General features: G+C 43.3%; 1 protein-coding gene across 1 annotated transcript in view; it reads right to left on the bottom strand.

Annotated features, from left to right (window-relative positions):
• Positions 1 to 25954, bottom strand: part of DCBLD2 (discoidin, CUB and LCCL domain containing 2) — a 91295-nt gene that overhangs the window by 5596 nt on the left and 59745 nt on the right. Inside the window, exons 10-13 of the mRNA XM_019548542.1 lie at positions 12270 to 12417; positions 11686 to 11820; positions 10226 to 10319; positions 7709 to 7758 (exon numbers count right to left, since the gene is read on the bottom strand). Coding sequence (XP_019404087.1) covers positions 7709 to 7758; positions 10226 to 10319; positions 11686 to 11820; positions 12270 to 12417 — 427 coding nt within the window. The remainder of the gene's footprint in view (positions 1 to 7708; positions 7759 to 10225; positions 10320 to 11685; positions 11821 to 12269; positions 12418 to 25954) is intronic.

Here is a 25954-nt window from a genome sequence, read left to right as displayed (position 1 = left end):
GTCAAGCAAGACCTACCTGCAACAAACCCGTGCTGGCTGTCCCTCAGGATGTTGGCATCAGCCAGTCCATCAAGGATGGCCTCTTTAATAAACTTTTCTAAGACCTTCCCCGGGATAGAAGTCAGGCTGATGGGCCTATAGTTAGCTGGATCCACTTTCCTCCCTTTCTTGAAGATCAGCACCACATTGCCCTTCTTCCAGTCTTCGGGCACTACACCAGAGCACCAGGAATTTTCAAAGATCCGTGCCAGAGGTTGGGCTATAATGCTCGCCAGCTCCTTGAGTACCCTGGGGCCGGCTGACTTGAACGTATCCACTCTCTCAAGGTGTTCCTTCACGAGGTCAGCATTAATGGAGGGCAGGGGATCTCCCTCACCTGGACCTCCCTGTCCCGTGGTGGGCATGGGCATCCCATGGGACTGATGAAAGACCAACGCAAAGTACCCTGGAGAGCCGGGAGGCTGTTGTGCCCTCTTGCTGCCTTTTCTCCAAGATGGAATAGAATTAGCTTGTGCATTGAGGATTGCTCCCTTGAGCAATCTTGTATTACAAGACCCCATCTAACAAAGTAAACCCACCCTGTCCTAATTTGGAGCTAAAGGGCTTCCCCAGTTGACAAATTTGTGTGTTTTTGTGCACTATGTTTTTGTGTGAGGATTCAGGTTAGGTGGAAACTAAAAGCAGCAAGTCAGTATTGCAGGTGTGCAAGGTTAAATGGAAAATGTTATCTTACAATAGAGTTCTTTAAGATTTCTTGTCCACTCTTAGTATACACGTACCTCATGCATTTGAGGGCAGAATTATTTGGCTATTACTGTCCTTTGGGACCACATCTGAGCTACGAGGATCTCTGGGCATTTATACACATGTATTCACTACAATGCCATGTGCTATTAAAAGCGCCTGGTGCTGTTGCGCATACCTTTGTATAAATGGCAACATATGTGTCAGTGCTGAGAAAATGGTGCCAGTGCACTTTTGAACTAAAACACATTGAAGGTGTTTTAGTTCAAAAGCACACCACCACCTTTTTTTGCATGCTGACGTTCATTTTGCTGTTTATATAAATGTATATAACGCAGCTTGCGTGCCCTGCAGACTGGGTTAATTGAGTCTGCTCTGATATGCTGGACTTCCAGTGTATCAGAGCAGACAAAGGTATGTATATAAATGCCCCTTGTGCTCTTCTGTCAAAGGCATAAAGGTTACTGCAAGTCCAACAACTACTCCGTTCTTTTCCTGTCATAACGATACAGGAAAGAGGACTGCTCATGGAATATATGGACAAAACTTCAAATAACTCCAGTAACTTTACAGGTAAGCAGCATTTCTTTCTTCTGCAGTACGTCTGTATGTATATTCCATTCTTGATCAGTGTTTAGAGTCTGCCTAAAAATGAACTGTAATACATTATGGGCAAGTACAGTTCTACCAATCTTTCCTGCCCAAGTGCAGGTGGGCTGGACCAGATGATTTTTAAAGTTCCTTCCAGCCCCTAACAACTATGGAACTATGAACAGCATGGGGTAAAGGTATATACAGATCTTCAAGAGGCTGGCTTGCAGATGTCTACAATAGGGATGCCCCTTGTACAAGGACTGGAGTTTTTCCAAGATGCAAACATAACTTTTTACCACGATCATTGGATGGCATAAATTGTGAGACAGCACGAGAAGCATTTGGAGCTGCTTCTAAAGATATTGTAATGTGACCTTCAAAATTAGAAATATAAATCCATGACTATTCTTTTTGTTGCAATTTATTAACTGGATTCCATTGTAATTTAGAAATACAGGGTGCATTTACACAAGACATATGAACGTCTCAGTGTCTACACATGCACCCCTATTAGAGCACATGAAACTAATAAACGCCACACCTGGGTTGTACTTGTAGATGCTGATTGGACTAGTTGGGGTACAAGGGTGCTTCAGTGCAAGGGCTGCCTGCCAACTAGCCCCACACTAAAGCACCCTCATACCCCAGCCAGTTCCTCTGCAGCGCACTAAGCCTGGTCAGAGCAGCCCCGGGCTGACAGGCTGACCCCCATGAATCCCCTGCCAGATGGGGCTGCTGCAACCTGGCTCAATGGGCTGCAGTCCTGGTGCACATGTAAACCATGTGCCTGGGTGCAATACACTGCAGCAGGGGTTCTCAAACTTTGTGATAATGAGATCCTGTACAATAATATATAAGTTCATGTGACTCCCTATGATTAAAGCTATTGATTTAATTAGGATTAAGCAGGAGATAAATAAAGAACATTTACCTTTGTATGTTAAATTAAATATATTTGTCAAAAATCACTTTATAAAATTTATCAAATTCAAAACTTTCACTAAAAAAAACACTGTCAAATTTAAAACTGTCAATAGTTTTCAATGAGAAGGATTAGCTTGCTTGGTATTGCTTAGTTTTTCAAACCTGGGCTTTATTTTCAAGACTGCCAGTCTCATTTTGTGTTCCACATTTATTTTTGACCATTATTTGCTCTTTATAGTGGCAACTGCTGAAAAAACTTTCACTCAATCGTACACAGTCAATCGAACTGTTGGCAGATAAATACTGAGCTTCACTAACCTGTATATGCCGAGATTAGAAAACAAAAGAGACACTTCCAATGTGAGTAAGTCCAAGAACATGTGTGTCGCCGCTGGGCAAGGGAAGCAGGCAGAGTGTATGCGCATTGGGGAGGGAAAAGAAGTTTGTGACCCCTTTTTAAGTTGCTCGTGACCACCCAGGGGGTTGCGACCCACAGTTTGAGAACCCCTGCACTACAGAGCCATAAGTTCTGCAGTTCATTGCTGCATTTTAAAGGCACATAAAGACATGCCCGTAGCCTGATACCTGAAATGCAACCACTGTAGGTTTGCAGAAGTTACATTCATAACTCAACAGATTCAATTGCTTTGACTTCTTTCTAGCTATGATCATTTTTGGCAGGTTTGGTTTATTCCTTCTGTTAGTTGTGGCAGCTACCAAAAAGTCCAGTTATGGAGACAAATAAAGGTATTCTCAAGAGAAGAAGCAGGCCCCTCAGCTTGCAGAATGCTACTTTAAGCTGCCTTAAGTTACAAATATTTGAGGTGACATTCTGTTACCATTTGGTTTTGGTTCCCTAAAGGTAATGTTCTATTTGAATTGTGTTGTCTTAAATGACATTGTGCCATTTTTGTCTGTTTTCCTTGAAATTGAGGACATGGATGTCAGCGTCTGCCAAACATTCTTGACAAAGTTCAGTGACATTTCATTAAACAGGAAAAAAGATTCTTCCTGGCAAAGGAGTGTAGAGAACACCTACAAACTTAAGCAGGGTCCCATATGCTTTTCCAATGGGACCTAGAATGATTTGGTTAGTCTTGAATCCTAAAAACTCCTGTCATGTGACTGAAACTGTGTGAAAGAAATTAGCATGAAGCCAAGATCCTGTCAAGCTCCCTGAGGTTCTTAATTCAGGCTAGAGAGCCTTCTTGGAATGGGAGTAGAAAGGTGATTCAGACCTTTCTTTGCTGTAAGTTCTCTGCAGAGATCTGCTTACAGTTTTAGATGAGTAGTGATGCTTGTTTCCCTCCATGGATTTAGCAGAAACAGCCTATTGGAATTTTTTTTTTCCATCTGGAGCCTTGGAAGATGAAGCCCAGGATTCAACAGACCCAGAATTCAGGAGGGCATTTCTTGACAAAAGTGATTACTGTCCTGGGGAGTCACCCATTCTGGATCAGAGCAGAGCACAAGGCAGTTTAGCAAAACATTTTAAGTTGCACTTTTCTGTCTTTGGGGAGTGTGGTAGGGTGACGGAGGGAGACTCGCATATTGAACATTTACTACATGTCCAGATATCTGAGAACCACCTCCTTAACCAGATTCTCTTTTCCCAGCTCTCTGTTGGCCAATGCTCAAAGGGTGGTCAAAGGAAATGGTACAAAGACACACTCAAGGTCACTCTCAAGCAGAGGCATCAACACCAACGACTGGGAGAAGCAAGCTGCTGACCATTCGGTGGGGTGCCACCAGGTCCACCAAGGCGTGCACCACTTTGAGGCCCAATGATTTAATACTGAGGCGGAATGGAAGCAGCAGAGGAAGGAGAAGGAGACCAACCTCCATGCAACAAGCCCCCATTGCCGAAGAATGTGTGTATCCAGAATCGGGATCCTCAGTCACCTGGGGACCCATCAAGCCCGATGGATGTCATCCTTGACTCCAAGGGACTGCCTCTGCCGAGGGACATGGACTTCCCCTACATACACAATACACTTACTGTACTCATCATTAATAGGGATTGCTCTCTTGCAAGAAGGGCAATATTTAAATCCAGGGCACCTAAAAAAATGCACCATCTTAAGATCCTGGCACTGGGAGCTATCACCATGTGGAAATACAACAAAGAAAAGGTAATTAAATTTCCTATCAAAAAAGAATGATGTACAAAAATTACTAATGGACAAATTGATATTGAAACAAAATTGATCTATGAATTAGGACAAGAAAGTGAAGCAGAGGTACTCAGACACAGCAGTGAGAATGAACTGAGTGGCAGTGGAGCCAAATAAATCTTTATGCCCATGGCATGGAAGCATGAAGAATCTTAGAGTTAATGTGCAGACAGTGCTGTTCAAAAACTGATGATCAAAAAATCTGTTATTGATAGGCTAACCAAAGGCAGTTTTCTAAATGACAGCCAACATAACTTCATTGTGAGCAGGTCAACCTTATTTCCTTCTACAATCAGGTAATTTGCCAGCTGAATAAGGGAAATGAGATTGATGTCATATTCTTGGATTTCACAAAGGCCTTTGACTTAGTATCCCATGATGTTCTCATGGTAATATTGGGAAAATGTGGCCTTGACTACTTTATGGTCCGATGGCTAAGTAACTGGCTCCATGGTAGGACCCACAGAGTATTAATAGACAGCACTAAGTCAACACGGTGGAAGGCAACCTGTGGTGTCTCTCAGGGTTCAGTACTCGGACCAGTGCTTTTCAACATGTTCATTAAAATGATTTGGATTTGGGTGTTAAAAGTGTACTGTTAAAGTTTGCAGATGACACCAAATTATGGGTGAGTGCAGTCACACTTGAGGGCAGGCTGGAGAAACAGGTTGACCTAGACAGGCTTGCAAGGTGGGCAGAGCAAAACCTGATGATGTTTAACACAGAGCAATGTAAAGTGCCCTATATGGGGAGAAATAATCTGCAACACACTTACAGGTTTGGCGGTGCTACACTTGCCAGCACCACAACTGAAAGAGACCTGGGGGTCTTAAGAGACCACTGAATGAACAAGAGCCACCAATGCAATGCCATAGCTGGCAGAGCGAATAAAACACTGGCATGCATCTACCGATGCACCTCAAGCAAGATGAAGGATGTCATCCTCCTGCTCTACTTGGCCTTGGTGAGACCACAACTAGAGTACTGTGTCCAGTTCTGGGCGCTGCACTTCAGAAAGGATGTGGAGAAGCTTGAGAGAGTCCAAAGGAGGGCCACACACTTGATTAGAGGTCTGGAGAGTAGGTCATACAAGGAGAGGCTGAAAGACATGGGACTGTTCAGCCTGGAGAAAAAAAGACTTAGAGGTGACTTGGTGGTAGCCTATAAATGTATAAGCGTATATATAAGCATATATCAGGGCCTGGGTGAGCATCTATTCAACAAGGCACCCCAGGGGAAGACAAGAAAAAATGGACACAAACTGCTTGAAGATAGCTTCAGATTGTAAATAAAGAGAAACTTTTTCACAGTTTGAGTGCCTAGGGTCTGGAACAGACTTCCCCCAGGAGGTGTTACAATCACCTACCCTCAAGATCTTTAAAAAACAACTTGATGCCCACCTTGCTGGGGTCATCTGACCCCAGCAGTCTTTCCCCAAGTGCAGGGAGCTGGACCCAATTATCTCGTGAGATCCTTGCAGCCCCTAACATTTATGAATCTATAAATGGCTTGAAGGGAATAAATACATACAAGGAACACTTTTAATGGGACAGTGAAGGAATATTGTGGCAGGGCACTGTTTGTGCCTGCCACTTTAAGGGCCCAGCCAAGCAGCCAGCAGGTGCTTGATTGCGGCAGATATTTTAGATCCCTGGCTGCCTATTTAAACAGTTCAGTTCCCTGCTGGCAGGCCAGGCAGCAACATCGCCTGGCTGCAAGGTTTCATGCATCATCTTGGAGGTAAGGGCAGGAGCTGTAGGGGATGGTTCAGAGGCTCCTGGTCCTGGGCATGACCTAAAACTGCACCCTGCCGGGGGTGGGTGGCCTGGTGGGGCTCCCAGTGGTGCAGGAGCCCCCAGGAAATACCAGGCCAGTTACCACCCTGGTGAAAGGCAGGTCAGGGTGCCTTAATAACCCCAGCTCTTGCAACCGGGTGGGTTAACCCCTAGTAGGGGCCAGAGACAGACCCAAGAGAGTGAGGGGGGGGCTAGTGGCAGAGGCCTGATGTAGAATACCCTCGACTGGTCAATGCTGGGGCCAGGACCAGAATGGTCAAAGGGCCAAGGGCCCACCATGAGTGACTCCCAGAGCTGAGGGCCTGGGGTTCCAACTGGCCTTGGAGGCGAAGCCAGGTCCTGTGTGGCCAAAGGTCCCAGGGGGACCACACGTGAGAGGGGAAATAGTTTCAGGGAACTAGGCAGCCCCGAATGAAGGCGGAGTAAGCTGCCTGAATGGAGGGATCTTAGAGGGGTCCCTATTGGAGGATTCTGGCGCCCTGAGATGATAAGAACAGTGGATGCCATCTGCGAGGGTTGGGTTGCAGTGTAGGGGAGGAACAGAGCCGCAGATAGCGCCCTCTGGCATCAGAGCAAGAAATGGGTAGGCTCCCGCCTAATTAACATTTTAATGAATTAATAGCAAGGCATGACAGGAGAGAAGGCAAGCGGTTGGCCCAGAAACAGGTGGGCCCCAAGAAGGCACCCTGTTACAAATATGAAAAGCTGACAGGCATACTAAAGGCTTTTGATACCACCTAGACCAGCAATTCTCAGTCAGGGTACTGTAAGATCCTTTTAAGGCTATTTTGGGGTGCCACAGTATTCTGGTATTGTTAGGTATACAAATACCTTTGTATGATTCACAGGATAAACCCAGAGATTTTAAATAGGAATCCACAGAGTCAAAAACTTTCTGACCTGTTGTGGTGCTCTTTAGAGTTCTTTGCAACAGAAGAATCACCCCATTTTTACACAGTCAAAAAACAAGTGAAATAAGTTTCAGAAATGAGGTGCTGCTAAATTTAGACAAGTTACAGGGGGTGCCCTCAGTCTAAAAGGGTAGAGAATCATTGACCTAAATCATAGGCTTTATCCCGAAAAGTGTCAGACTTAGATTTTTTCATCAATTTCAGAACACATAAGACATTCACTTCCCATCTGCATGTAATTCTCTCTCAAAAGTGAAATTCTCTGTTCTATTTTTCTTGTTTTTAAGGAAAAAAATTATTGCAAGTTGGTATTCAAAGATCCTAAAATAGATTTAATAGAATACTTTAGACAGGCTGCTATCTTTAAGTCCAAAACACAGAAACAGAAGTTACAAGTCTAAACTGCAGGTAAATTCAAATTTAATACTCCAATGCTTATAATCACCAATCGCAGAGAATAGTCTCATAGCTCATTACAATGGAGGCAAAGATGGATGTTACTGTAGACTGAAATGTACATTTTAAGTGATGGTTAGATTAAAGAACGTTCCAGCCATTTTCTTACCTGCACGATTCCAGTAAGGCAAGTCATAGGTACCTTCAGTTTTCTTCCTTCTGCAAGGCAGAAAAAAATGTTAAGCATATTTAGGTATACCAATTAAATACAAATCAAATTAATTCTGATAAACTAAATGCCAGTTTAACATTTTTCTTGGAAAGAAAAAATCCCAACAATTTATAACATTGACATGTTTAAGGCTTAAGTTTCAAGATATCAATCCCAATAAACTTCCTTCTCATTATGACAATTTAACCTCCTGCCACAGAAATGAAAAAGTACAGGGAAAGTATTCTCGAAAGTGCTTTACAAGAAGTGTACACTAGTACTAGCTGACAAAATATTGAGTATTCAGAATGAAGAACACTTCATCTTCATATGAATGAAGATTATTTTGAACTGTGGGTTCTCGACCACCTAGGCGATAGCAATCATTGCCTACTGGAATTCACCATCCAGCGCAGGGTGTCAAGACTTCCTAGACTTCAGGAAGGCGGATTTCAATGAGGTAAGGAGACTAGTCAGGGAGGCAATGAGGTCCCGGGGGGGGGGGGAGTTGGGTGTCCAGGAAGAGTGGTTGTTCCTTGAGGAGGAGATGATCTTCCAAGCCCAAAGGGTGACAATCCCAACATGGATCAAAGGGGGCAAGAGTGCTCAAAAGCCCCCATGGCTCACCAAAAGCATCCAGGAATGTCTCAAAGCTAAAAAGGAGGTGTATGCCCAATGGAAGGGAGGGGCCATCACCAAGGAGGATTATACCTCCATTGCTCAAGACTGTAGTGGGGCTGTTAGGAAGGCTAAGGCAGAGATGGAACTGGGACTAGTGACCTGGATCAAGGATGACAAAAAGTCCTTTTTTAAATACAGTAGGGGGTAAAAAGAGGGTACCGGGTAATGTAGGGCCTCTTCAGGATACGCTAGGAAATCTGGTGGTCACACCAGACAGCAAAGCTAACCTCTTTAACAATTTCTTTGCCTCCATCTTTTTGAGCAGAGGAGGCACTGCCAGGCCCAGGGTCAGTGAGGACCAAATCAGGGAACCCTGGCACAGCTTTACGAGCACGCGTGGTGCTCTGGCAAGGTGCCGGAGGACTGGAAAAGGGCCAATGTGGTCCCCATTTTCAAAAAAGGGAGGAAGGAGGACCCAGGAAACTACAGACCCGTTAGTTTTACCTTGGTCCTGGGGAAGCTCTGAGAAAATTATCCAGGAGCACATCTGTGAGGGACCAGCAGGGGAGATTATGCTTAGGGGTAACAAACATGGGTTCATTTGAGGCAGGTCCTATCAGACCAACCTGGTGGCCTTCTATGACCAGGTCACAAAAGCATTGGACACAAGTGTCGCAGGGGACGTAGTCTTTCTGGACTTTAGGAAGGCCTTTGACACTGCATCTCACCCCTTTCTCATAAAAAAATTAGACAACTGTGGCATCGATGCCTACACAGTCAGATGGATTGCAAATTGGCTAGACGGCTGCACCCAGACAGTGATGGTGGATGGGTCTTTTTCAACCTGGAGAGATGGGGGCAGTGGGGTCCCCCAGGGCTCAGTCCTCGGGCCCGCACTGTTCAACATCTTCATCAGCGACTTGGACAAGGGGGTGAAAGGCACCTTGTTTAAATTCGTGGATGACACTAAGATGTGGGGAGAAGTGGGCACGCTAGAGGAGAGGGACAGGCAACAACTAGATCTGGATAGTTACAGGGGTGGGCAGATGAGAACAGGATGGGATTCAATACTGACAAGTGCAAGGTGTTGCATCTAGGGAGGAAGAACCAGCAGCAGACCTACAAGCTGGGGAACTCTCTTCTAGTCAGCATAGAGGCAGAAAAGGATCTTGGTGTCATTACAGATTCCAAAACGAACATGGGCCGCCAGTGTGGGGACGTGGGCAGGAAGGCTAACCGCACCTTGTCATGCATCCACAGATGCATCTCAAGCAGGTCCAAGGAGGCGATCTTCCCCCTGTACATGATACTAGTCAGGCTGCAGTTGGAGTGCTGTGTCCAGTTCTGGGCGCCACACTTCAGGAGGGATGTGGACAGCATTGAGAGGGTCCAGAGGAGGGCCACTCACATGATCGGGGGCAGCAAGGCAGGCCCCATGAGTAGAGGCTACCGGACCTGAACCTGTTCAGCCTCCACAAGAGAAGGCTGAGAGGGGATCTGGTGGCCGTCTACAAACTGGTCAAGAGGGACCAGCAGGCTATGGGAGAGTCCCTGTTCCCCCGAGCACTATCGGGAGTAACGAGGAATAATGGCCATAAGTTGATAAAGAGTAGATTCAGGCTAGATATCAGAAGGCACTACTTCAGTCAGGGTGGCTAGGATCTGGAACCAACTTCCAAGTGAAGTGGTGCTCGCTTCTACCCTGGGGGTCTTCAAAAGGAGACTTGATAATCACCTTGACGGGGTCGTTTGACCCCAGCATCCTTTCCTGCCCATGGCTGGGGGTCAGACTTGATGATGTGCTCAGGTCCCTTCCAACCCTACCAACTGTGAAACTACAAAACATTCATTTACCGGTTCCTCCAGTGCCATGCACACACCAAAACCAGAATCAGAGTAGTGAAGACCATCACCAACACTGGAACCAGAACTGCTGCCAATGCAACATCTGAAATGCATTAAGCAAAAGTGGTGTAAAAGAGAGCAATTTATTATGTATCAAGTCTCATTTTGCAAGTTCTTTGGGGAACATGTAATTTTCTATCTGTATGGTACCTGGCACCCTGGGATTCTGTTGGCCTATGGGTGCTCCCACAGAGTAAATGTTAAATTGGTTGTATGTAGATATGTGGGGATGCTGCTCCAATACACTGTAATTACAGTGCATCAGAGCATACTTGATTAATCAAGTCTGATGGAGTGTGCTAATTAGCACGCTCCAGCATCATCCGTGTCTCATGTATTCAGTGTCCTCATGCTTCAAAATGGTGGCAGGAGAGCTGTAGTAAAAGTACACCTGCCGCCATTTTGAGGCATGGGATGCTGAATACATGAGACACTGTGGGAGCTTTAACTAGAGCAGCTCTTGGAACCATGCTAATTAAAGCACCCCCAGCCCTGGAGCACATGGAAAGATGCCATTAGTGCCTAATCTGGCACTCAAAAATTCTTTCATCTATTCTTTCGTGTACATATGCGTGCATACACAAGTAGGAATTTTTCCCAAGTTGGCAAATATGAGTCAGAAACTTGAAAAAACAAACAAACAAACAAACAAACAAAAAACCCAGAATGAAATATGTCTGAATATCAACCTAATAAAAACTGAACAACACAGGAATATACATCTGCATAGGTCTGAACGTCCCACAATACAAGTCATACCTTTAAATCAGTTACGTTAAGCACTTGTTTATGCATTATTTGGCATATGTCTACCCTCTATCAATGTTTGAACTTATACTACTGCTGACTTTGATACTATTTTTTTTTTTTAATTAAATCAAAGTTGTTAGCCCAGGTTAAATTTTCTCACCAAGTTTCAGGCCAACATGACTGCTTCATGGAAGAAATTAATGTTAAAAATTTTCAAAAGATCACTGTTTGACATGTACAAATGGTCAAAATTCAGTAAGAGATTGATTACTTTTTGATGAACCCTGGGAGTTCAAATTTGAGATTTCTTGTAACAAGAACCAGTAGCACATAATTAAAAGAGTGCATCTAATTTCAGGATTCTATGTCTTGAAATTTATAACTGCAGAAGAAACTGAATTTGCATGCACTTACTTAATTGCTAAAGGTAAGTATACATGAGCATGGATTATATGCATCTCAAATACTGTAATAAATATCTAAAAGGAAGAAATGAGTTTGTAGAATGTTAGTGTTTAAATTGGAAAACAAATATTTACAGTACCAAAAATGGAGAAAGTACATGCCAATTAATGCCTTTTAAATAAACTATGTTAACGTAAGTCATATGCTATTCTAGTTCTAAAACACTGCTGCTGCAGCTGTTTGAATGCTGGTACCTTTGGTTACACTTGGAGTCACAGTGGTGTTTTTGATTTCAGGAATGAAGGTTGTTTTATCAGTTTGCAGGGAAAAGTCATTACTGGTCTGCGGCGGTGGCGGCGGCGGCGCCATTGTAAGTTTTGGGGACCGACCTTTGTAAAAAAAAATTAAGAAGAAAAAGTGTACTCAGTCATAGCATTAGTGTAAGTTTAACAAGCTCCCTTGGCATGAAAAGAAAGCATAAATAGTTTACTATGTGCCTCTTGTTCAACTGAAAAAAAATGAGCCTATGATTAAACAAGCAAATTACTAGTGTTGCAAGTAACAATTGTGTTTATCTTTATCACAAGGTAGCTAAAACAGGTATTTTTTTCCTAGGTGGAAAAGTCTCAGGCCACTCTGCAGCTAAAATAATTTGTCAAATAGAAGTTTTAGATCTAAAAAGATTTTTTGCCCCTCTTCAAAATGACTGTTTTTAGAGAGAAACATTTAGAGATTTTCTTTCTGAAGAGTCGAGTGTTCACATGCCTTCACACACACACATTTCATCAGTGTTACACAGATGTCATCTTTTACGGCAGAGGCATTTTATTTGTCTTACCTACAGTAAATTGACATCCTAGCAGTTCCACTTTCATTGCAATTTTCTGGTGCCACTTTAAGGGGTTAATTCTAACAAAGCGTGCAATAATGGGAGAGATGAAGTTATTACGAACTTCATGATAATATTCAGTGTTTCCTTGAAATACCTAGAAAAAGAGGAAAGAAGACATTCAAGCTATTAGCTCCTACAATGTATGTTCTACCAATTCTATGTTAATCAGGGCCTATTTAACTAAATAAGCTGTACAAAGTATTGTGTAATATATCATTTGCTTCCCTGAAAAGTGCTGTTGACCAGGTTTCCAAAGAGAGAAAATTTCAGAGAAATATGAACAAAAACATGTTACTTCAAATGTAGAGAACCAGAAACTTTAATATGCTCCGTGTATTTTCACCACCTAAATCTCAAAATAAAAACTGCTAAGCATCTTAACATTATTCTATTGACATCTTATATATAAGGCCTATTTAAAAATTCACTCCTAATAGTGCTGATAAATTATGCTGCATTTCACAGCTATCAGTCCTTTATTGCAGAAACTGGCAACTTCTGCTGCCATAGGTCTGAGTTTGGCCTCCTGCTGTGGGCTGCAATTCCTATCTCTACTCCCCAGCACCCAAGTCACCTGTACTTGCCCTTCCTGCTGATGTCTGGTCACTTTGCAGAAAGGGCAAGCGCCACAGGCATGAAAAGGCAGTAGAAAGCACTTCAGAGGGGATGTGTGGTTCAGTACAGATATGTGCCTTCCAGTCCCCCATGCTGCCCTACCTGGTTGGACCTTTGTGAGGTGGATCCAACTCCTTCATGTGCCCTGTGCCGTAGCCTGCTATGCCCTGTTATACTGCCATCCTGCTCTTGTACCTCAGAGATAGCAGGCAATAGGAACAGAAAACCTTTGCCTTTTTAGATTATGTTTTAGGGCTGTGTGTCACGAGTGTCTGCAAGGCCTTTACTAGACAGACGTCTGCTGAAATACCCGGTCATATTGCTCTCTAGTGGCTGCAGTATGCTAAGACAGCTAACCTTAAAGCTGAAAAGAATGAGATCACTATTCTGGGAGTTCAAATTTGAGAGAGACCTTCAACAACAAAACCTAAAAACAGGCATGTGGCTGTGCGTACGTAAATGCACGATAGGGTTTTAATAGGCCACAAAGTCATTGTACAAAGACAGTCAAACAAATGACAGTTGTTCCAGTTATTAGCCAACTGCCAATGACAAAGAGTGACCCAGAAAGACAACTATGTCCTTGAATGCATTATAGTCAATGTCTCAAAAAGTAGTCAACCGTATGATGCTGAAAATAGATCTCATCATAAATACTTGCATTTGGGGACAGGATTTACTCAACTCCAAGACAATCCTGAATTTAAAATGATCCTCCAATAATTAAATTCCACATATATAAAATTTTAAATGTGCTATTATTTATTATAAACAGACCTACTGACAAAAACCAGCAAATCAAATTCAACAAAAGTTATCTACATTAGGTTCTGTCCTGAAAAACCTGGTGAGTCCTATTCCTTTCTTCGATCTTACAATTTAAAACTGGTCACTTTCACAGACAATCTTACTGTTGCTCTCTTCACTACTCTCTTCGTTCTCTTCGCTGTTCTCATCTCCTCATCTTCCCACAAAACATCATCTTCGGGTCCATCCAAGGCCTCATATATACAGTACTTCTCAAATTTTTGCTTTTGCATTGGGTGTTACATGTCTTCTAAATGCCTCTAACACTAATATTCCTTGTTTCTTCAGCAGTGCCCCAGGTCTCCTGTTCCACACATCTAACCAGTCATTCTTCAGTTCACTTGACATGCATCCTCATTTCTGGAGCCTAACCTCTACTCCTGGTGATAAGTTATCTTTTGGCAGATTTCTGTTTCAAAATCACACAGGATGGCAATTTTCTCCCATACACCAATACTGCTAACATCAATGTTATTTGCAACCCTTCATTTCCTGTACTTGTCAAAATTATGAATTTTGCACCTCTCATTGATTGTGACATTGCTCAGCACGTTAAAATAGACTAGAGTCTTGGCAGAATTACCTGCCTGGCCCAGTTGGTAATCATGTGCCTTGCACAATCCAATAATTCAACAAGCTTTTCACTGCAGCCTGGTGGTTACTTTTGTGCAAGTAATGTATTTCTTAAGCCGTTGCATCATTTGGAGAAACCACCCATTATTTGCTTTTAATTTTTTGCTGCAGAATGTTCAATTCTTGTTTCTAATGCTCGAGTCTAAGTTCTTCATGACTAACTGACATTCCCTCATTTCTCTTTTCTTGAGCATACTTAAGAATTCACTTATCAATTTCAGGAAAGTGGCCCCTTCTTAGGCCACTGAAAGATTTCCAAGTGGACTTAGCATTCTTGGGGTTTACCTTTCATTTGTCTCCATCAATTAACATTTGCTCCAGAAACATATACTCCCTTCCTGCCTCTCAATTATTTATTTATTTTTTCCAGATTATTTATGACCATCGTTTATAAGTATGTATCACAGCTGTGCCCCATTCCTTTCCAGTATCTCCATATTTGTACCACTACTACTTGTGTTTCTATGTGATCTGTCATAATGATACTGAAAGTTTCCCTGCTGCTGCTTGCCCAGCAGAATTGGTGATCAGGCCCTGTAATACACTGCTTTCCCTGCCTCCATCTGCCTCCGCACCATGTGCTCCCTGCACATGCCTTACTGCTACTGTTGCCACAGGCCACCGTATGCCTCATCACTGGGTCTCTTAGCCAGGTGAATTCCTGTCATGTACCTCACTGCCAAGTGCCAAAGCCATGTGCCAAGTGTCTGTGTACTGCCCCCTGTCTCAGAGTGGAATCCTACTGTCTCTTTTAAATGCAAGTACTGAATTTTCACCTGATACCCCAACCTAAGACAAGGCTTCATGTTCCCTTTGTTGAATGGGGAGGGAGGAAAAAAACCTCTTCTTGGAATAGAGTAAATATGATGAGATCTCAGAAGAAAATTGTTCCCTTCATTCAGAGCAGTGGAGGCAAAAATCATCAGGTGCTTATGGGGGGGGGGGTAAGGAGGGAGGAAGAGTCAAATACCTGGGGTCAAAGGTATCTAAGACTCTATTTTCTTGGTATATTAGTACAGAAACATCTCATATAAGGCTACAGAATGGTGGGTTTGGATTTGGTCATTTCCACTATATTGTTCACCTCACCACACACACACACACACACACACTCTAGGAAACCGTTATATAACTAAAGCAGTCTGTCGCAAACCGGCCTCAAAAAGCATATTTAATTATGAGATAGACGCAAAATAGTCACATTTGGAGTAGGTTTCAGGTACGCTACTTAGTATTCCTGAGACAGTGCCAATTAACATAGTCTCATGTTAATTAGCTGCTCTCTGCTTCCAAGAGGAAACAGAGCATCCCAAGCTCAGCAGCGTGCAGAGATGAGTATTTAAGTGAGCCTATAGCCTCATCTTAAGAATAAGGAGTACTTACAAAGAAGATTTTAAACCAAGTATGGGTCTCATGTTCAAAATGTAGACCATCTGACAAATGGGATCTGACTTTTAATTAATTCAAGGACTAGCTGCATGACTTTAGGTGTAAAACTCACCATTTAGAGATAAGAACTCATCAGTTCATGGTATCAAGCAATTCAGTGCATTCATAAGTATTCAATTACAACTGTATTTCATTATTTTGACATGGGGGTCAGTTAAAAGAGATTTCAAATTGGTAACTGTCATGCTTTCAAATCACTGTATCCTTTTGACCAGTAATATTACCAAGCTCCAATTTAAATCTTTCTCTATTTAAATGAAAGATAAATGACCACTTTAACACAACATATGAAGAGCAACATGAACAACTTCTCTTTCAAACTACTGTAAAGTATTATTATTAGTACATAACCCTTCCCTGGTTTCCAATAGCTTATCTAAGTCTTGAGCAAGAATGGTACCATATCTTTACCCCAAAAAGCTATTTTTAATAGAACCAAATCTTAGGGCAAGTATATGTGGTTTATTTTGAAATAGTTGAACACCATCATATTTAGCTTCCAATAGTGCATCTGTGTTACACAGAAGTCACTTCCCTGTCTCAAAGGGTGAAATTACCTGCTGGTCTACAGCCTTTCATATAAGCCAGTGGTTCTTAACCCTTTTCTAGACTCAAGGAACCATTCATTAGACACGACACTCCTTGGATAAAATGCCAGTTCTTAGCTTTCCATCTTTTTTTTGGAATACAGAACACTATAAAAGAGCAATTGTTCTGTTGCAAAGCACTCAAAGACCCCGACACATCAGAATGATTTTGACATTATGGATTTGAAATCTTTGGACTTATCTTGTGAATCATATGTATGTTACTGCACCCCTAAAAGTGTTAATACTGTTCTATTCTTAAAAGGATCTTGGTGCCATGTCACAATATCACTTGAGAAAACAAAATTCAAACAGAACATTACCATTGGTTGCCAAATAGAACCCATGAAGAGAAACCATACCTACCCTATTGTTATTTTTGTTTGTGCTACGCTGCGCCCATTTCCATGCTAGGAAAACACATTCCATTTGTACTCCATTTCCACCCGGTTCTTTCCCTTTCCACCTTCATACAGCAAATGAGGTACAACAGATTAAACAGGAAGTGAGGGGTAAAACACAATTAATTTCAAATATTTCTCTCCCAGTCTTTCAAAATAAAAGCCACAGCTGCATGTGCATTTACTTTCCCTTTGTTTCTGTTTGTTACCTCTCCCTTCTTTCTTTCTTTTTGTTACCAAGCTACTACTAGAAATCACAATATTGCTCAATTGTGACTGTTTATATTTATTTTTACAATATAAAGTGGAATAATTTTTGCAGGCATATGCCCAGTGCCCACCATTTAAGACTCAAGGGGAGAACAATTACATGTGAAAGGTTATTGAAAATCACAGCTCCGCTGAAGAGGATCTTGGAAAAGGAGGGAAAGGTTTTAAATTTGTAAAGGTATACCTATAGATTTTTTATACAAACTTAAATACACTTTGTATCAGGGTTGGCACTTTTTGGCCAAGGCCATATCTACAAAAGCATTTTAATATATTGATCCTTTGAAGATTTATTTGAACTACAAGGGAATGCTATGCTATTTGTTGTGTTAGACTTTAGGGATTTCCAAATGGTCACTAATACACAGAACAAATATGCTCATGAATTAATGTAAAAAAGGAAAAAAACCCTTTAGTTTTTTAGACAATAAAGCAATCCAGCTGAACATTTTTTGTCACCCAGCCTGATTTTATAAGGCTAAATAGTGAACATTGTATATCACCAAGGCCAGAAGAGGGCAGCCAAAACTTAAATTAAAAAGATAATGTCTGGATTGTTTTTCTTTTGAATATCTAAGACTCAGTTTCTAGCTGGTTTCCTAGGGAGTTTCAGTATCCAGGACCAGTGCCCTTCAGAAAGGCTACCTATGTGGAAAATTCTCTTCAATATTGTGATAAATAGGTAAAAAAAGCACTCCTATCTTTTGCCTGACAGCAAAAGTCTTCTTGTTACCTGGTAACTTTGAACTGCAATTTAAAAGTGCCAAAAAAGCCATCATCTCCATAACTGAATCCTGTCCAGGTTCTCATATCCTAATTTGAATCCATCCCCACTTCATTTTCATGCAAGGATCTTTTCCAGAACTATCTGTGATGTGGTAAAGGCAAACACTTTCTGTGATGTGGAAAGGAATAAATCTTTCAAGTGGGCATACATTCAAGCTCTTCAAATCTAGGTTAGCTTTGATGCTTCCTTTTTGGGGAGGGGTATAATAAGGAACTGATCCCCAGGCATCTCTCTAGCCTCAGTATCAGTTAAAAAAATCACAAAGTGGGAAAAATCCTTTCAATCATTTGAGTATTTCTTATCAGAAAAGGGGAATACAAAAATCAAAGAAGAATCAACTACAAGAGGCCTGAATTCCTTACCAACTATTTCAATCACTCATCAATCTATGGGGTGGCATGTTCCTCCCACAAGGTTGGAATCATTTTATCTGCACCAAATGTAAGGTGGTGTCTATCTTGGAGGAAACTAATGGAAGGTGGGAAGCACAGGTATCCACACTGCATGCTATCAAGGAAAAGGAAGATTTCTTGAATAGCAGTTATGAGAATTTGACAATGAAGGGGCAAAAGGGAAATGAGAAGTGGCAGCATGTGACTGCTTCAAGATGGAGGGTCCCAGAATTCAAGAGGAATAGAACAAAGTCAGCAGCTGCTTTCAAGCACTCCGTGGTACGTCCGCTGAGAAAAAGGCAGAGGTGAGAACATCAGCAGGCAAGACCCAGTGGACTCAGCAGCCTAGAGAACAGGAAGTGCAGGGCCCCACAGATGTGGGCTCCAAGACAACTGCACCAGGAAGTAAGAGGAGAGTAGTAGTGGTTGGTGACTTCCTTCTGCAGGGAACAAAAACACTGGTATGTCATCTGGATTTGGGGTCCTGGAAGGTGCGCTCTCTGCCTGGAGCCCAAATCCAGAATGTCAAAGAAACTGCCAGAGCTCATCCATTCTTCAGACTACTACCCTGTCATGTAGGCACCCTGATACTGAATGACAGTGAGCAGGTCAGAGGAAACTGAGTCTCTTCGCAGAAGAAGTAAGGAGCTTGGCGCATAAGTGGTGTGCTCATCGATTTTTCCCATGGAAGGCCAGGGTCCAGACAGAGACCAATGCATCCTGCAAGTAAACACGTAGCTGAGATGGTGGTGTTGACATGAATGCTTTGGCTTCTTTGACATTGTATGATGTTTTGGCGTAGAGGGCTGCTATCAAGAGATAGGATCCATCTACCTGGGACTGAAAAGAAAATCTTTGGCCATCATCTGGCAAACCTAGTAAGTAGAGTGTTAACTTAGGTTCTACAAGGGATGGTGAATGAAACCCTCCAGTGACAAAAACTATCCAGAGGGAAAAGGACCAGAAGAAGCAGCTCGACTCCGGGAAAGGGCAAGACAGTCACTGGACAGCAACAAGCTATGTAAAAGGGAAACAAGTAGGTCAAAATGCAAGGTATATCCAATATATGTGTACAAATGTGAGAAGTAGGGGAAATAAGATGAGCTAGAAGTCATAGTCTGCAAAAAAAATTACGATCTGACTGGTATTTCAGGGACGTGGTGGGACAGCTCTTATAACTGGAATATCAACATTGAGATTTCAGAAGGACAGGGTTGGGAGAAAAGGTGGCGTTGTCACGCTGCATGTCAAAAACACATACATTTGTTCCCTAGTTCAGAAGGAAGAAATAGCAGATCAGAACACATTTAGGTGAAGATAAAAGGTGAAAGATACAACTGATATAATGGTGGGGATTTATTATATGCTTCCAAGACAAAATTATCCAGAAGTTATGAGATGGTACTGATGGACTTCAGTTTTCCAGAGATCTGCTGGAAGAACTATACAGGCAAACAAAATGATGAGCCAGTCCCTAATGTGTGTGGAATACAACTAGGGGATCATCTATCTTGGATCTTGTCCCGACCAATAGGGAAGGATTGGTGGAAGATATGAAAATGATGGGAAACGTGGAAGGAAGCAATCATAATATGACAGAATTCAAGATCCTGAGATGGGAAAAGTGTAAGGTCAGCAAAACTAAAACACCACATTTCAAAAGGCAGATTTCAACCGATTCAAGGAGAGATAGTAGGTATGGTGCCATGGGAAGACAGACTGAAGGATAAAGTCTGGAAGCTACTAAAAGGCACAATATTGGAAGCCCTACAAGGAACTGTTCCAATACAATGAAAGCACAAAAGAACATTAGGAGACCAATGTGGCTGCACCAGGAGTTTCTAGGATGCCTCAAATGCAAAAGGAAAGGACAGAGGCAATGGAAAGATGAGCTGGTCACCAAGGAAGCAAAGCAGGAAACAGCAAGAACCTGCAGGGACAAAATTAGGAAGGCAAGGGTAAAAAATTGAGCTGTCCCTGGTGAGGGAAAATAAGGGCAACACAAAGAGGTTCTATAAATGTGCCGGCCAGAAAAGAAAGACCAAGAAAGCTGTAGCTTCACTGTTATATAGCCAGAATGAACTCTGAGTAGAAGATGCAAAGAAGATGGGGCAAATCAGCAGCTACCTTGCCTTAATATTCATAAAATAATTAAGCTTCAACCAAATACCTAATAAGGATTATTTGGATACGGAAGGGGACATGCTGAGGGATTAGACCAACAAAAGAACCAGTCAGAGAGCTTTTGATGGCTCTGAATTAATTCAAGGCAGCAGGGCCTGATGAAATGCATCCCAGGGTACTGAAGGGACTGATTACCTCAAAGCCCTTGGCAATAATATTTATGAAGTTGTAGGAGACAGGTGAGGTCTGAGAGGACTAGAAAAAAGCCAAGATAATGCCCCTCTTTAAAAAAGACAAAAAAGAGGGGACATGGGAAACGAGAGACTGCTTATCCTCACCTTAATACACAGGAGCGTATCATAAGGAAATCCATTTGCAAATATCTGAAGGATGAAAGGCTGATCAAAAGCAACCAGCATGGATTTACAAAGAATAAATCATGCCAAACAAACTTGATCTCCTTTGACAGAGTAACTAGTTGTGTGGATAAAGGAAATGCTGTGGGTATAATGCCTCTGGACTTCAGCAAGGTTTTTGACAAGATCCCTTGGCAATGACAAAGAAATGGGGGAAACATGGGCCTGACAAATAAGGTGGACAGACAACTGGCTCAATAAATGGATCCATGTGAGAGTGACAAATTTTCAAGTAGAATCCCACAGGGGTCTGTCCTGTCCAGTGTTGTTCACTGTGTTTATTACAAACTGAGAAGGATTGTGAAAATACTGGAAGGCAAAAGCACAATTCAGAAAGATCCTTACAGATTGGAAAACTGGGCGGGAGCTAACAGAATTAAAATCAAAGCTGGCACATGCAAGGTACCTTGGGGAGAATATTCAAAAACACAAATACAAAATGGGCAATATCTGGCTTGATGGCAGCACTATGCAGAAGGGTCTGGGTGTCTTGGTAGGTCACGAGTCTGCAGGGTGATGTAGCTACACTAAAGCTGAATGTAGTTTTGGGAAGCATCAACAGAATCATTAGGTGCAAGTCATGGGAGCTATATTGATTCTTTACTCAGCACTGGTTATGCTACATCTGAAGTAGTGTGCACAGTTTTGGACTCCACATTTTAAAACGACTCTGAGAAAGGGTCCAGAAGCAGGCAACAAAATGATAAAAGGTTTGGAAAGTAAGTTGTACGAGGAGAAGTCGAAGGAAATAGGCATGTTCAGCTTGCAGAAAAGGCACTTAAGAAACGACATAGCAATCTTCAAAAATCTGAAGGGCTGCAATAAAAATGAAGAATGCTTTTTCTCTCTGGCAGGGGGGCCCCCAGGTGCCAGGGCTACGGGGCCAAGACTTACCTCTGGCTCACTTTTCTTCTGGAGTCTGGAAATGGCTTGCCACTTCCCTGCCACCCTGTTTCCCTCCCATGCGACCCGGCATGGCTGGGGACAGAAGAGCTGCATGGGGATCTCCTAGTACCTGCTTGCCCTGCACTTGTCCCAGTGATGTGCCTCCTGCACCCGGGGCTGCACTGAGGAAAGCAGCAGGCCAGGAGGCGCATCTGTTCCCAGCCATGCTGGGTCATGCCTGTGTGGCTGCAGAGGCCCCACAGGAGAGAAGCAGGGCAGGAGCTCAAGCCCGCAGCCTGTCCCAGCACAGAACTGGGGGGCACAGATCCCCCTTACCCCCCAGGAGCGTGCGCAGCCCCCAGGAGCTGGCTGCGCCCCTGCCTGAGCCCAAGACCGCAGCAAGCAGCAGTGGGGGAGCTGGCTCTGCGCACCTTCTGCTGCAGCTGCCTCCTGTTGGGGGCAGGGAGTGGCGGACCTGGGTCCCTGGCCCCATAGGCCTGGCAGCTGGGGGCCCCCTCCAACAGGGCTGGGGGGTAGGGGCTGTGGGTGGGCACCAGCAGGGGTAGGGGGCTGTTGTGGGTGGAGTGAAGGGCACTAGCGGGGGTGGGGGCATGGGGGGGGAAAGAGGGGCACCAGCAGGGCTGCGGAGGGCTGTGAGGATCTTTAATTTTAGTAATGGACTTTGGGGGTTTTATCAGAGAATTTGTGATTTTTTTTTTTTTTTTTAATCAGGAAAAACCAGGATCCTTGCTGATGAGTCATTAGGCCGCCAGCTGTTTTCCTCTTTAACCTCATAGGCTATGGGTACTAGTCCCGCTCACCCTTCCCCTTCACTCCTCCCACCGGCCTGCCCTGCCACCTTCTGGTTTGTGCTGGGACACTGGGTGGCTTCCCTCCCGACCCCGTCCTTGTCAGACTGTGGTGATCACTGGGCTTATCAGTTAAATTATTAATAGTTTAACCTTTCACATCTCTACCTTCTAGCTCTACTTCTATATGATTTTGTCACTGGATGAAGCTGAAGGGGCATAGTTTCACAGGCATCCCAGCTTTACATATGGGTACAGGAAAGGAAAAAAAGTATTTTTGGTATTACTGGACCTGGGAAAAATACTTCCAGGATGTTTCACTTCAGATTTGCTCAAAGCACTTTCTGTTGAGTTACAACATCACCTCACTGCAATGTAGATGAGGAGGATGTTTAGAAGTTACTTTCTAACTTCTAATTATAATAAATATGTTAACGTTTTCTTATCTCAGTCTGACATTTAGGGCTACTTTGCTTATACCTCCAAAATATTCAGGGTCAAACAGCTCAGAGAGGCCATTAAGACTTCAGATAACTACATTTCATGCCATTTACCTACTTTAATGACAGAATCACAAAGTAAAAGCAAGACACAAATCCGATACTAGAGCTGATGCCAGAGAGATCATAAATAAACATTGATTCCAAATTCTTCAGGCCACTAATTCTAAGAGGAAGTCCATCTAGGCTTGCAGCATTCAAGCTTCTGGTCCCAAGGGCTGGATCTGTAAGCACGGTCAGCCCACAGGCAAAAAGTAAGTGCTCTGGTAGCCAGGGAAATAAGAATCATAGAAAATTAGGGTTGGAAGGGACCTCAAGAGGTCATCTAGTAAAACCCCCCTGCTCAAAGCAGGACCAGCTCCAATTAGATAATTCCAGCCAGGGCTTTCTCAAGCCAGGCCTAAAAAACCTTCAAGGATAGAGATTCTACCACCTTTCTTGGTAACCTGTTCCAGTGCTTCACCACCCACCCAGTGAGAAAGTTTTGCCTAATATCCAACTAAAATTTCCCTTGCTGCAACTGCTCCTTGTTCTGCCATCTGTCACCTCTGAGAACGGTCCAGCTCCATCCTCTTTGGAACCACCTTCAGGTAGTTGGAGGCTGCTATTAAATCTCTTGCAGTCAAGGATGATTCTCTTCCATGATGGTCTTAGTGTGTTCAAAGATGGCTGGGGTGTCCTATCTGGGATCAACAGACTCTACTGCCTTGGACATGTGCAGGTGGTGCTGGATTCTTGATTTGGTCCATGACACACTTTTTCTGCCTCTCCTGATTTTCCATCTCCTGTTGTTGTTGTGAGGTTTCAAAGTACTGAGAACCCTGCAGCAGATTCTTGGCTGAGTTGGGAGAATAAGACTTGTACATTGTCCATGTCTCAGTTCCATACAGAAAGGTGGGGATCATGACTGCTTGATAAACCATGACCTTGGTTTTGGATTTGCTGTCATGATCTTTGAGCACTTGTTCTTGCAGGCATCCAAAGGCTGCACTTGCACAACTGAGACTATGTTGGATTTCTTTGTCATGTCAGCCTTCTGTGAGAGATGGTTTCCAAGGTACAGGAAATGTTCAGTGTTCTCCAGAGTCGCACCATGGATATGGAATACCAGAGCTGAGGACTGTTCATTAGGAACTTGTTGGTGGAGGACCTTAGTCTTCTGAATGTTAAGTGTCAGTCCCATTCTCTTGTATGCCTCAGTAAAGATGTTGATGATTGCCTGAAGGTCTGCTTCCAAGTGAGTACACACTACAGCATCATCAGCATACTGGAGCTCAATGATTGAGGTTGGGATGGTCTTCGTTTTGGCTCAGAGTCAGCTGGGGTTAAACAGCTTACCATCCATTCAGTAGTTTAGCTCCACTCCAGTTGGAAGCTTGTTGGTGGTCAGATGCAGCAAGGAATACTGAGAAGAGAGTTGGAGTGATGATGAAGCCTCAAAGGGATTGGTGTTAAATCCATTAGTGAGAACCACCACTTGCATACTATCATGGAGCAGGCAGAAAATGGTGACACATCATAGATTCACATTCAGTGGACATCCAAACTTCAGAAGGACTTTTGGGCTGACAGAATCTAAAGCTTTTGTGAGGTCAAAGAAGACCATATAGAGAGGGTTGTGTTGTTCCTGAGATGCAAGTTTTAGCTATGTTGGTCTACAGGCAAAAATACTCAGAACTCCTGGCAGAGGTTATATCTTTTATTAGACCAACTAAATAGTTGCGAAAAATGTCTTTATTTTCAAGCTTTCAGGCTCACATGCCCTTCCTCTCGCAAAGAGGAATGCACAGATTGTAACATTTCTCCCAGGTGGAAATGAAATTTCATATACTGTATATACATTTCAAGCAGGTGAGCTCAAAAGCTTGAAAATAAAGACTTTTTTTTGCAATGATTTAGTTGGTCTAATAAAAGATATAACCACTGCCAAGGGTTCGGAGTATTTTTACATTATTTCTGGCATTTCTCCTGCAGCTGGTGAGTTGTGAAGATCATATCAGTTGTGCCTCTTGATGCCCTAAACCCACACAGATTCCAGGAGGAGCTCTTCAATAAGTCAGGACAGGGAGGTCCAGGTGAGGGAGATCCCCTGCCTTCCATCAATGCTGACCTCATGAAGGAATACCTTGAGAAGCTGGATACGTTCAAGTCAGCCGGCCCTGACAATCTACACCCCAGGGTACTCAAGGAGCTGGCTAGCATTATAGCCCAGCCTTTGGCACAGATCTCTGAAAACTCCTGGCGCTCTAGTGTAGTGCCCGAAGACTGGAAGAAGGCCAACGTGGTACCTATCTTCAAGAAAGGGAGAAAAGTGGATCCAGCTAACTATAGACCCATCAGCTTGACTTCTACCCCGGGGAAGGTCTTAAAAATGTTTATTAAAGAGGCAATCCTTAATGGACTGGCTGATGCCAACATCCTGAGGGATAGCCAGCACGGGTTTGTTGCGCGTAGTTTTGCTTGACCAATCTCATTACCTTCTATGACCATGCTTCATGGTCGGACCCAGACAGTTGTAATTGATGGAAGTCACTCATCATGGTGCCCTGTGACCAGTGGGGTCCCCCAAGCCTCTGTCCTTGGACCCATATTGTTCAACATCTGCATTAATGATGTGGACACTGGAGTCAGAAATGGACTGGCCAAGTTTGCCGATGACAAGAAATTCTGGGGCAAAGCTTCCACACCTGAAGACAGGCGGGTGATCCAGGCTGACCTGGACAGGCTCAGCAAATAGGCGGACAAGAACCTGATGGTGTTTAACACTGAAAAATGCAAGGTTCTCCACCTTGGGAGGAAAAACCTGCAGCATCCTTATAGCCTCGGCAGTGCTACGCTGGCTAGCACTATAGAAGAAAGAGAATTGGGGGTCATCATTGACCACAAGATGAACATGAGCCTGCAATGTGATGCTGCGGCTAGTAAAGCAACCAAAATGCTGGCTTGCAGCCATAGA

This window comes from Crocodylus porosus, unplaced genomic scaffold (genome assembly GCF_001723895.1).
Source record: "Crocodylus porosus isolate Cpor-Errol unplaced genomic scaffold, CroPor_comp1, whole genome shotgun sequence".
NCBI classification, from domain to species: Eukaryota; Metazoa; Chordata; order Crocodylia; family Crocodylidae; genus Crocodylus; species Crocodylus porosus.
This window is presented reverse-complemented; position numbering and strand designations above follow the sequence as displayed.